Source organism: Vigna unguiculata, chromosome 11 (assembly GCF_037176805.1).
Source record: "Vigna unguiculata cultivar grain cowpea cultivar isolate G323 ecotype 2 chromosome 11, ASM3717680v1, whole genome shotgun sequence".
NCBI lineage: Eukaryota > Viridiplantae > Streptophyta > Magnoliopsida > Fabales > Fabaceae > Vigna > Vigna unguiculata.
The window spans coordinates 28,327,813-28,341,016 of NC_140802.1; the positions used below are offsets into that span (position 1 = coordinate 28,327,813).

At 33.3% G+C, this 13,204-nt stretch overlaps 1 protein-coding gene across 7 annotated transcripts in view; it reads left to right on the forward strand.

Moving 5' to 3' along the window:
• The window catches only part of LOC114169213 (uncharacterized), a 39,402-nt gene that overhangs the window by 13,361 nt on the left and 12,837 nt on the right, over window positions 1-13,204 (forward strand). For 5 of the 7 annotated variants that reach the window (XM_085668829.1, XM_085668833.1, XM_028054254.2 and 2 more), the window contains 8 exons: window positions 5,739-5,805; window positions 5,888-5,950; window positions 6,518-6,688; window positions 6,793-6,886; window positions 6,984-7,063; window positions 7,168-7,243; window positions 7,375-7,418; window positions 10,932-10,999. In XM_085668829.1, the coding sequence (XP_085524955.1) occupies window positions 5,739-5,805; window positions 5,888-5,950; window positions 6,518-6,688; window positions 6,793-6,886; window positions 6,984-7,063; window positions 7,168-7,243; window positions 7,375-7,418; window positions 10,932-10,999 (663 nt within the window). Of the gene's footprint in view, window positions 1-5,737; window positions 5,806-5,887; window positions 5,951-6,517; window positions 6,689-6,792; window positions 6,887-6,983; window positions 7,064-7,167; window positions 7,244-7,374; window positions 7,419-10,931; window positions 11,000-13,204 lie in introns of those variants that run through there. The other 2 variants (XM_085668834.1, XM_085668830.1) reach the window with 2 other exon arrangements.

Consider the following 13,204-nt stretch of genomic DNA (forward strand, 5'->3'; position numbering starts at 1 on the left):
TAACTCAAAGCAGCATAGTGAGGGGAATGATTACGGGTAGAACGCATACCTTTACGAAGGGCAATGGGAAAATCAGACTCAGTTGTTGGAACTGGAGGAGACCAAAGTACTTGGCACTTGAAATAGTCATGTGGTGGTGGTTGGCAACGGTGTCTTCCGCTATAAACCTGAAGAGGTGGTCTATCCACAGTAGGTGCATTTGAAGGTGGTGGAGGAGAATCCGAGGTGGCACTCGAAGTAAGTACACTAGGAGCATCACACACAACAGGGATATCTATAGTAGCAGATGGTGGCACACAATGAGAAGAGGGGTGTGTAAAGTAAAAAGAAGACTCATCAAAGGTAACATCGACGAAGATAAAATGACGGTTGAGGGAAGGAGAGAAACATTTATACCCTTTTTGTGAGCGTGGGAATCCTAAGAAGACATATTTGTGTGCTCTAGGAGACAAATGTGTTTATCCAAGAAGGACTAAAATCATGAACAAAACATGTGGACCCAAAAACTTTAAGAGGTAAAGGGTGTAAAGGGTCATGAGGAAATGAAATAGAATGAGGAACTTGGTTATCCAAGAATGAAGACAACATGGAATTAATAAGATAACAGGCAGTAAGAACCGCATCACCCGAAAAATGGGAAAGAACTGCACCATGAATTAAAAGAGTGTGAGTTGTTTCAATAAGGTGTCTATTCTTGCGCTCAACCACTCCATCTTGTTAGGGTGTATAAGCGCATGATGTTTGGTGAAGCATGCCATGAGAACCATAAAATGTTTAAAGGATTGAGAGAGATATTCACAACCATTTTCACTCCGCAAAGTTCGAATAGAGATCGTAAACTGAGTTTTAATTTCATGAAAGAATGATTGAAAAATAGAGAATAACTCACAACGATTTTTCATTAAATATAACCAAGTACATCTGAACTAATCATCAATAAAAGTAACAAAATACTGAAAACCTAAGTAGACTTAACACGACTAGGTCCCCAAATGTCGTAATGAACTAATGCAAAAGAGGACAAAGCCCGTTGAGAGACACTACGAGGAAAGGAACTACGACTATGTTTTCTTAATTGACAAGACTCACAACAAACTAGATAACTTGGACAAGATGGGGACAAGTTGTTGCAGTTTGGCAAGGTAAGGATGACCTAATTAAGTATGAAGGAGGGATGGTGATTCCATAGCTGCACCAACATGTGAAGGAGGACGAAGATGATACAGACCATGAGACTCACATCTAGTGCCAATCATGTGTCTCGAACTTCGGTCTTGTAAACAAAAAAATCTTTGGTAAAGGAAATAACAATTAAGAGAATGAGTTAGACGACTGACGGATAATAAATTGAATGGAGACCCAGGGACATAAAGAATATGATCAATGTATATGGATGGAAAAATATTACTAGTATCAACACCATGAGATATCAACCATTGTAACTAAAGGTAAATTATCAAGACAAAACAAAGAAGAAAACAAAGATTTGTTACCTGTAATATGATCTTGGCGCCAAAGTCTAGAACGCAAGGTCCAAGAGAATCAGAGTGAGTTCAAGCCAACAAATGATGTACCTGTGTATGCAATAGAGGCAGATGTAGTGGAATTATAACTTTGACGTTCCTCATACCATCTGAGAAAGTCATTGAAAATAGCAAGGTGTCATGTAGTATCAGATGAAGCATGATTCACAGTTGTTGATCGGGGAGGAGGATCAGAGTGGACCACCGCTACAGATCAAGGAGGACATCCATGAAGAGCATAATACTTGTCAATCTTGTGGCCTAACTTGCTACAATGGTCACACTTAGGGCGTCCTTTTCCCAGCTTGCGAGAACGATTGTGATCATCCCGCTGAGAGGCCAAGATTGAGGAGTCATCAGCATAAGTAGGTATATCAATGACTTGTTTTCTTGGCACATGCAAAAGGGGAGAACTAGTAGCAGTAAAGTTGGACACAATAGGAGAACCCAAAATCTGGTTGCAAACATGGGAATATTCATCAGAAAGTTCATGTAATGCCAACAACATGAAGAACTTTGACTGTTGGTCAAGTTCTCTGGGTGGAATGGAGGTAGGAGATAATAACTCATTAAATTCATGAAAAAGGGCATGAATTTTGCCCAAATATTTAGGCATGGGACCAAGACTCTGCGGAGCAACAACAGTGATAAGATCCTTACAAACACCATAAAGACGCTAAGTGTCATTAGTGTATAATAATTGTGTCTGTGCCCTTACGTCTTGTTGAGAATAAAGAAAATAGGGTTTGAGATTAATCTCCCTTGTGTATAAACCACACATAGGATAATCTATTTATAATAGAGAAAGGTACAATTAAAAAGGCTAATTGAAAATAAATAGAGTAAATAGAAGATATTGTTTGATATTGTGATTAACAATATCTAGCAATATCTTAATAGTATCAAACAATATCTAACCCTTCCCCTTAAGTTGGAGCACACAAATCGTATGTGCCAAGCTTGTTACAAATATAATCAATTCTACACCCCTGTAAAGACTTAATAAAAATATATGCTAACTGATCACTTGAGTTAACAAACTCAGTCTTGATGTCTCCAGACATGATTTTTTCCCGAATGAAATGACAATCAATCTCAATGTGTTTGGTCCGCTCATGAAAGACAAGATTAGAGGTAATATTAAAAGCAACCTGATTGTCACACACAAGTGTCATTTGAGTAATATCTCCAAATTGAGCTCTCTAAGTAATTGCTTGAGCCAAACAAGTTCATAGGCAGCTGAGGCCATAACTCTATATTCTGCTTCTATACTGGATCTTGCTACAACAGTCTGTTTCTTACTTTTCCACGAGATCAAGTTACCACCAATGGAGACACAATACCCAGATTTAGATCTTCTATCAGAAGGAGATCCTGCCCAATCAACATCTGAATAGCAAACAACTCTTGTATGGTTATTAGAACCATATAACAATCCTTTTCCAAGAGATCTTTTAATATACTTCAACATACGAATGACTGCATTACAATGATCTTCACATGGGGAATTAAGAAATTGACTTACACACTGATTGCAAAGGAAATGTCAGAACGAGTAACGGTAAGATAATTCAATTTCCCAACTAATCTTCTATACTGCTCAGGATCAGATATAGGGTTCCTCTGATTTGGTAGAAGTTTAGTATTGGAATCCATGGGTGTATGAACAGACTTTGAACTCACCAACCCAATTTCCTCCACAATATCCATGGCATACTTTCTCTGAGATATAACAAGACCATCATTGGACTGTGTCACCTCAGTACCCAATAAATATCTGAGTTGCCAAGATCTTTGGTCTGAAAATGGTGATAGAGGTGTTGTTTCAACTGAGAGATGTCATGGTTGTTACTCCCTGTAAGAACTATGTCATCAACATATACTATCAAGTAAACACATCCAACACTCGAGTATTGATAAAAGACAAAATGATCTGCTTCACACTGAGTAATACCAAATTGCTGAACAACATTGCTAAACTTTCCAAACCAGGTCTTAGGAGATTGTTTTAGGCCATATAGGGATTTGCAAATACAACATACCATCCCAGAAGACTCCCCCTGAGCAACAAACCCAAGAGGTTGCTTCATATAGATTTCTTCGTGCAAATCACCATTGAGGAAAGCATTTTTAACATTCAGTTGATAAAGAGGCCATTGTTGAAGAGTAACCATGGTGATAAATAAACGAACAGAAGCCATCTTTGTCACTGGGGAAAAGATATCTCCATAATCCAACTGAGTATAATCTTTGGCCACAAGACGATCTTTGAGGCGATCAATAGTACCATAAGGTTCAACTTTGATAGCAAACACCCACCTACAACCAATAATAGATTTTTCAGACGATAACAGGACCAGTTCCCAAGTTCCACTGTTATGAAGAGCACATAGTTCATCTGTCATGACCTGACGCCAACCAGGATGGGCTAAAGCTTCACGGACAGTTTTTGGAATGGTGATAGAGAAAGAGAGGAAAGACATGTATAAAAAGGTAATGATAATCGATGATAACTCAAAGCAATATAATGGGGAGAGGGATCGGAGGGCAATGGGAAGGTCAGACTCAGGTGTTAGAACCAGAGAAGACAGAGTAGTTGGCACTTGAGTGGAGTCACATGGTGGTGGTTGTGATCGGTTTCGGCGACTATATACCTGAAGAGGTGGTGGAGGAGAAGCTGACTGTGGAACCGATGGTGAAGAAGACACAATATGAAGGTCACAAACAATAGGGACACTAAAGGTAGTAGGAGAGTTGTCAAGATTGGATGGAGTCAGAGGTGAAGATTGACTATTAATATAAAGGGAGAACTGATCAAAGGTGACATCTGCAGACACAAAATAACGGTTAAGGAAAGGAGAAAAACATTTGTATCCTTTTTTTGATCTTGTAAACCTTAAGAAAACACACTTATGTGATCTAGGAGAAAGCTTGTCAAGACCAGGACGAAAATTATGAACAAAACATGTAGACCCGAAAACTCTTAGAGGTAAGGGATGAAGAGGTTCATGAGGGAATAAAATGGAATGAGGTATGTTATTCTTTAAAATCGAAGAAGTCATGCGATTAATGAGATAACAGGCAATAAGAATAGCATCACCCTAAAAATGTTCAGAAACCTCTCCATGAATTAAAAGAGTGTGAGTTGTTTCAATAGGATGTCTATTTTTATGTTGAGCTACACCATTTTGTTGAGGGGTATAAGCACAAGAAGTTTGATGCAGAATACCGTGAGAAGTCATAAATTGTTTAATAGAATGAGAAAGATATTCACGACCATTATCATTGCGCAAAACTGTAATAGAAATACCTAACTGAGTCTTAACTTCATTAAAAAAATATTTAAAAGATATGAAATAATTCCGAACGATGTTTCATTAAAAATAACCAACTACATTTGTAATAGTCATCAATGAAAGTAACAAAGTATTGAAAATCTAAAGTAGACTTAACGCGGCTAGGACCTCAAATGTCAGAGTGAACCAAGGCAAAAGGAGACGAAGCATCATGTGTCTACGAGGAAAGGAAGTACGACTATGCTTGCCTAATTGACACAACTCACACACCAAACAAGATAACTTGGACAAGGCAGGGACAAGCTGCTGTAACTTGGCATTGAGAGAGAAACCCTAAAAATTCAATGTTCTCTGATGGACACAACAATCACAAATCCAGAAAGAGGACAAGGAGGTGACTCGGGCGAGGTTGATCGGCGTGGCAAACGGCCGGCAACGCGCCATCACACGCGGCGGCCGGCGGACCTTGCGGTGGCGGCAACGACGATGGCAATGGCGGCGGCGGCGGCGACGACGACAACGACGGCAACAATGAGTGGTAGGGCAGTGGTTACAACAGTCAACTAACCTAAACTCTAGATACCTGTGTTGAATAAGATGAAAAAAGCTTAGGGATAAATCTCCCCTTGTGTAAAACATACACAAAAGATAGTTTATTTATAATGATAATGGGCCAAACCCAGAAATACAGAATGGACTGAGCCTAACTACTAGAGAAAATTCTATATTATCTAACAATAAGCATGCCTGTTTTACAATCAATCTCACTTATTATTGTGGATTTCAATAAATTGAAAATTCATATTACTGTATAGCATTGATGTGGTGGATCATTCTATGGGGTAACTTACGTCTAAATAGTGTATATTTCACCTAAGATCTATTTATAACCATGCGTGTTCCCTATCATTGTTCGTAGGGCACCACCTGTGGCATCTATTACCATGCACAACTTTGTACTGTATACGACAAATGAAAGCTGGGAGGTAACTTTGCTGATACTCATTCTTGCAATAAAAGTCAGGCCACTCGAATATGAAATTTATAGTTTTTTTATTCTGCTATCAGGTTGTAAATCTTAAAGAGGCACGGGAATTCTCCAGTAATAAGAAGTATATATACGTCTTCAAAGTACTATTTCATTTTTATTTAAGAATTATACATACCCTTTCCTTTTTGAGTTTGTGCAAGTAACCTTGAGTCCGTTGGTTTGAGCCTTTCTTCATGAAAAATTCATTTTTATTTGAATGAAGTTAACTTTGAAGAATTTTAGTGTTTGTTCAAGCTTTTGATACAAAAAATTTTAAAATTTTAAAAATTTAAATTTAAATTTGGTCAGTAGCTTCTAGAAAAAAATCTGTAATTGTATTCTACCTTGATTGAAAAATGTTTGTCTTTTATAATTTTAACGAATTAAAATATTAGCTTCTCTGCTTTATATGAAATCTGTGAAATATAAATCACATTATTTTTAAAATAATATTTTTTGTCAAAAGCTTAACTAAACAAAACCTAATTTGGAAGATTGATTTGTCTTTATATTGTTCTTATATATTACATCTCTCCTTTCATCAGAAGACCTTCGATTATGCTTTCATCAGAATGTGTTTCTGCTATATTTCTCCATATCAAGGATGTTAAGTTACTTATATTTTTATTATCACCTATTAATTCTTATTTCCCCCTCCCTCTCTTCAGAAACTAGAATGGGAATCTATGTCTTTTGATCTTTTGCCTCATCCTGACATGTTCACGGATCCTACTTTAGGCCGCTCTCAAGAGGGATCAAACCCGAGAGATGAGGATGGTGAAAAGCGAGTATTATTTGGAGCAGAGCGTCTTATAGAAGGAATATCGGGAGAAGCATTTGTAAGAAATATAGTTCCCCCAATCAGTTTTAATGAATATTCTTTTTCTTCCAGAATTTTATCTGTCATGAATCATGAAATACAGCTTGAACTTCATATTACTAGATCACGGTTCAGAGAACTGAATTGAACAGTCCATTTGCACTTGAGGTTCAGTTCCATGTTACTGAAGCTGTTTGTCCAGCATTAAGTGAACCAGGTAACTAAAAGAAGGTTTATCAGGTCTGTACTATCCATACTTAGTTGATATGAAAAGCAAAGATGTGACATGAAGTTTCTAAAACTTATATCAACAGGACTGCGTGCATTTCTTCGCTTTAAAACTGGATTACATGTCTGTCTAAGCAGGGGAAATGTAGATTTGAAGGCTAAGAAGGTTTCATATTGCCTTAACTACTTCTTCCTTTGAAACAACTATTTTTCAACTGTATTTTATTGATATAGAAATATCATAGTGTGTTTCTGAATCAATCATGACAGCGGTCAACTGAAGCTGCTAGGAATTCCATTGTGTCAATTGTTGTGGACCATATATTTCTTTGCATTAAAGACTCTGGTATGTCTTTAGCCGAAACTATTGTTATGTCAACTTATATCTCCTTTAATTATTTTAAAATATTGTATAGCTATTAGTTTTGTGTGTAAACATAGCATGAAAATAATCCTACAATTGGCATTAACTTGTAGACTTCCAACTTGAGCTTTTAATGCAGTCCCTCCATTATTCTCGGGTAATTTACTTCATTATGTTCTTGTGCACTTCATTCTCGATGTATTTCTTCTTCTTTTTATTCTTCTTTCTCTTTGGTGTTCCCTTATTACGAATATTTTGATATTAGATTGTTAGGTATATGTTAAAAATACAAAGAACTGACCCATGTTTATATTCAGAACTGGACCATTCAATGATGTAATGCTACTAGGTACATGCTCAAGCTTTGTAGTAAAAAAGGATTTGGAAACAATAAAATTTCAAAGTGTTAGAATCTTATATTGATGTTATAATTATATAAAAATAATAACTAATGATATTAGGATCAATTAGATCAATTCTTCTTAGAATATAGATTTTATGTAACTCAACTTCACAAAACTGATTTATAAAGTTAGGTTTACATCTACCCATATAATGTAATTTGATATTTTCTTTAGTTGATGTGGAATCTTCGTCATAAGCCCTTGCATTAAGGACTAGATGAGAATTGAACTAAACATTTGTGGATAGTTTGATAGCACATTGATAGCGAATGACATGCCCAATAAATCTTACAAACAAAATCTCTGATGCCAAGTTGTTGTGCACGAGGGGAACCAAGATATTCAACAAAATATATTAGACAAACTAAACAGAGAAAAGAGAGAGAAAATTGTACATGAACTGAATATTCTTATTAATCATATCGTCAACATAAATCAGAAAATGAATAACTTATGATTCCATTTTTGTTCATAGTATATTACAAAAATATATATTTTGTACAATATTAAGAGTTCTAAAAAAAAGTAGATGTCTATCTATATATTTAATATATCCTAAGAATATTAATATAAATTCTTCATGAGTCAACATTCTAAAGAATATCTCCCAAAAATTTCCCAAACAAAACTTATTGAGCAAACTCTCCTACTTGTACAACTGGTATGTATGAAAAAAATATTTTAAAATGAGTGAGGTATTTATAAGCCTTAAATATATATTTTGTTAAATCAACAAACAATACAGACAATGGAGGGTTTAGGATTTGACCTACAACCATAAGACTCAATCTCATTTAGTCGTACATATGGATTTGTATTTCACTTATGATGATCCACTATACACATCAAAAGTTACTTGAGAAGTGATTAGGTAGTTGAGTATTTTTCATTAAAAACATTTCCACAATCATAATTACTTCTTTCTTAAGAATATTAACCATTTAGTAATCCACAAAAGAGATATATTCACTTCTTAATCTCGGTGATGCTAAGCAAGTATCAGATAGTTCCTGCTAAGAATATCTTAGTTCAAGGTGTTATTATGAACTATCCATATATTATGAACAGGTATAGGACATTTTCAAATACCACATAATGTGATGACAACCAAAAATATGTCATATTTTTCATGACAAATAATCTATACACTATCCAAAAATATACAGAAAGTATAAAAAATAAATATAGAGCATGTAAGTAACTTTCTTTTATCCAAGTTCATTGAATAAAAAAAGTATTTACTTTTACTTTATTTTATATGTATTTCTTAAATTATAAAAGAATGAGGTTTAAAATAATACAAAATAAAATAACATAAAATAAAAACCCAAGCAATAATTATATATAGATTAGAGTGTCATAAACTATTGAATATAATGAAAATAGGTTTGAGATTAATCTTTCCCTTGTATAGAACTATACATAGGGTAATGTATTTATAATAAAGGAGATATGAGCTAAGTCCAATATACAAGATAAAGAATAATAACAAAAAAACTAAAGATAGAAGATAAAGATAAGATATCTAATATATCTAACAAAATGTCCAACATACACAAATATAATAACAAAAATGTAAATCAATACAAAGGACCCGTGCATAATTGAAAACAAATTAATTGAAATAAATAAGTAGTAAGTGAACATAAATTAAATGGAATAGTTATAAATAAATAAATAAATAAGACCAATACATAATTAAAGATAAATTAAATTAAATAAATAAGAATGACCAATGTGTAACTAGTGATAAATTAAATGAAATAAATAAATAAAATATGTAACTAAAGGTAAATTAAATAAAATAAAGAAGACCAATATGCAACTGGAGATAAATTAAATAAAAGAAATAAATAGAATCAATACGTACCTGGACTTAAATTAAATGAAATAAACGAACAAGGCCAATAAAAAATAGAGATAGATTAAATGAAATAATAAACATGACTAGTACCTAATTGAACTAAATAATCAAATAAATAAAGGGGATAATAATTGAAAATAAATTAAATGAAAGTAAATAAAACAACTTATAATTCAAAATAAATAAATGCTTAATAGAAAACACATAAGTTTATTAAGATTAGTATTAAAAGTACTTAACATGCATTATTTATTGAAGTGATAAATAATGCATGTTAAGTACTGCTCCAAATTCTCTCTCTCTTTGTTTTCTTCTCTTTGTGTCGTATCTTATCTTTGCTTCATTTTTTTACACCTCTTCCAATTGACCTATTTATAACCAAAACTTTTCAAGTGATGATTACATGCATTAAATGTAATCTTATCATTTCTAATTTCGTTATCTTCTTTTTTTTTCTTTTCTTTTCTTTTATTATTTCTTCTTATCCCTTAGAAGATTCTTTCAAAAGATAATTTTAACATATATATATATATATATTTCTCTTTGTGTCGTATCTTATCTTCGCTTCATTTTTTTTACACCTCTTCCAATTGACCTATTTATAACCAAAACTTTTCAAGTGATGATTACATGCATTAAATGTAATCTTATCATTTCTAATCTCATTATCTTCTTTCTTTTTCTTTTCTTTTCTTTTATTCTTTCTTCTTATCCCTTAGAAGATTCTTTCAAAAGATAATTTTAACATATATATATATATATATATATATAATTAATTAATAGTTTTTGATTTGTTTTGTTTTCTTAATTTTTTTAATATTTCCATTTTACTTGGTCACACTATTTCCTAAAAGCTACTTGATTTTGTTTTTCAACGTCCAGACTTTATCTATATAAAATAAGAAACATTGTTTTAATAAAGGGTAAGATTTTCTAACTAAAGATAAAACAAATAATATAGTTATTTAAAAGTGGAGATGTTACAACGTCATCTGATTAAAACAACTCACTAAATTTTAATTTGTGGTGAGGTTCCCGAATGCTTTTGGGGTGATGTCTATAGTGCATGCTAATATGCTATCCACATTAATTGTATGTCATCTTCAATTTTAGATAACAAAATTCCTTGTTCTATGTTATCTATGTGAGTTTGGCATTATAAATTTAAATCTTTAGTTATCAAGTAACAATTCATAAGAAAATATCGACAGAAAGAGAGTTCGTTTAGGTTTTGATGATTTTGCTATAGGTTTGCTAATTTTGAAAATGTTGATTTGCAATGACAAAAAGGCCATTTTAAAATATGAACTTCTTGTCTTGTTCATAGTCCCTTTACCATGCCATATAATGATGTCTAGCTTCTCTTAGGAAAGATCCATTGTTTAAATGATTAACATTGCAGGCCAGTCAATCTGAAGGAGATAGTCATAGTAGCTTGACCAGAATTATAGTTGGAGGAGTATTTTTAAGGTTTGTCTTTGTACTCTACTTGTATAACTACTTAGTGGTTGCTCATGTTTGTTACTTCTAATTCAAATGTGTGTCTTGTATGTCTTCCCCATTCAACAATGTTGAAGATCCCACATTGACTAGACATTTGACTAAATTATATTATATAAATGGGTGCAAACCTCATTCAATTTTTAGGTTGAGTTAGGGTCATTTCCTAAGATTGTATCAGATTAGTGGTTGCTCATGTTTGTTACTTTTAATTCAAATGTTTGACATGTTTATCTCTTCCCCATTCAACAATGTTGAAGATCCCACATTGACTAGACATTTGACTAAATTATATTGTATAAGTTAGTGCAAATCTCATCCGATGTTGAGGTTGAGTTTAGGCCATTTTCTAAGATGGTATCAGAGTTTATCCTAGTGAGTTTTGTTAGATCTATTGTGCCATTCGTTATTAGGCCACTATTGGATCATGTTTAGACTACTTATAAGTATCTATTCTCACATTCGAGATATTAGCTCTCAACTTGGGATGTGTTGGAGATTACATATCAACTAGAGATATGACTAAATTATAGTATACAAGTGGGTGAAAACCATATCTTACAAGATGGTTTTGTATGGTTATGTTACACTTAATACAATAATGAATGAAAAAAGAAAAAATAGAGCATGTAATATTTTGATGGAGTTCCTAATCTTTTATTGTTAGTTTATGGTAGTTGTTTTTAGTTGGAAAGTTCCACATTTCCTTCATCAATCCTTAGGGTACAACTTATATATACATATGTGTGTGTTTTGGTAAACAACATTTTAGTGTCAATTGATTTTAAGTTGAAATCTTACATGGGTTTACCCTCTTCGAACAATCACAAGGTCCACTATTGCATCACTAATAGAGTTGCCACACATTCTTATGTGCCACCACCAATATCAATATATGTAGTCCATGTGCCTTGCCTCGAAAAACCAACTCTTTCAACCACAAACAAGGTTGTGGGACCTCCTAACCCATGTCAAGGGGTAGTAATGTCTCATTTGGCTTTGATTTACGTATATTAGATTTTGGTTTTGGTTTTTTTGGCATAAGTATATTTGATTTACGTATATACGTGTTCTCCTTGTCTTTTAATTTTTTTTTTTCAATGTCTACTATCAAAGCCTGTGAAAAGTAACCTGGTTGTTTGAGAGCAATGACTGAAACCATGACTACACGATTTGGATTGTGTACTCTGTCCATGAATAGTACTTTCAAAATCCCTAGATTTATGTGCAATTAATATTTTTCTATATAGTTTTAATTACGCAATTAAGAGATTTAATTACAATTCATAATTAGGAGAATTAATAGGTCGATAGTATATTTTATATTTATTGTACAAGATAATTGATCCTAAATTGTAGGGATAGATTATATCCGTCATAAATTAGGATTTTAACTTATTGTGTCTATGTATTCTACTTAAGAGGAATTGTGCCTCCATGAATAACATTAGAGACAGTTTTTCTACCATGGTATCCGTTGGAAGTCTCACATCAACTAGAGATAAGGTCAATTTAGAGTATATTTATTGGTGCCAAATCCATTTCTTAACATGATATCTGAGCCATGAGTTAGAGCCTATCCTAACAAAATTTAATATTTGTTGGATCTATTGTTCCACCCACTATTGGGTCGCTATCAGACCACCCATTAATGTCTATTCCCATGCTCTAGATGTGTATACCTCAGCTTACAAGCCAGTTTTTTGGTGATGTTGAATTAGGCTTAAAATCTACTTTTTAATTGTATCAAAACCATTTAAAATCTATTCTAGGAAGGTTTGTTGTTTTTTGGGCCTATCATGTCTCCCACACAAATATATAGTCCCACTTTTGAGATGTACACGCCAAAACAAATAGAGATAAGACCAATATATAATATATAAGTGAGTGCAAACCTCACCTCACAAGTGACAATCTTTCTAATAAACAATGAAGCCTTATTGCTACCATTGATGCCATAATATTTCTACTTTGGTCTAAGAAGGCCTGAAAAGGTAACATTGAACTCAAGCCATGAGATAGGAGGCAAATGCATTAGAAAGAAATTCAACATGGAAGATTGTTGACAAACCAAGAGAAAAAGGAATTGTAAGGTGCAAATGTGGGACTTCCTACACCTTAAACATTTTATTTTTTTGCAAAAAGGAGATAATCCATGAATCCTTATATGTATAT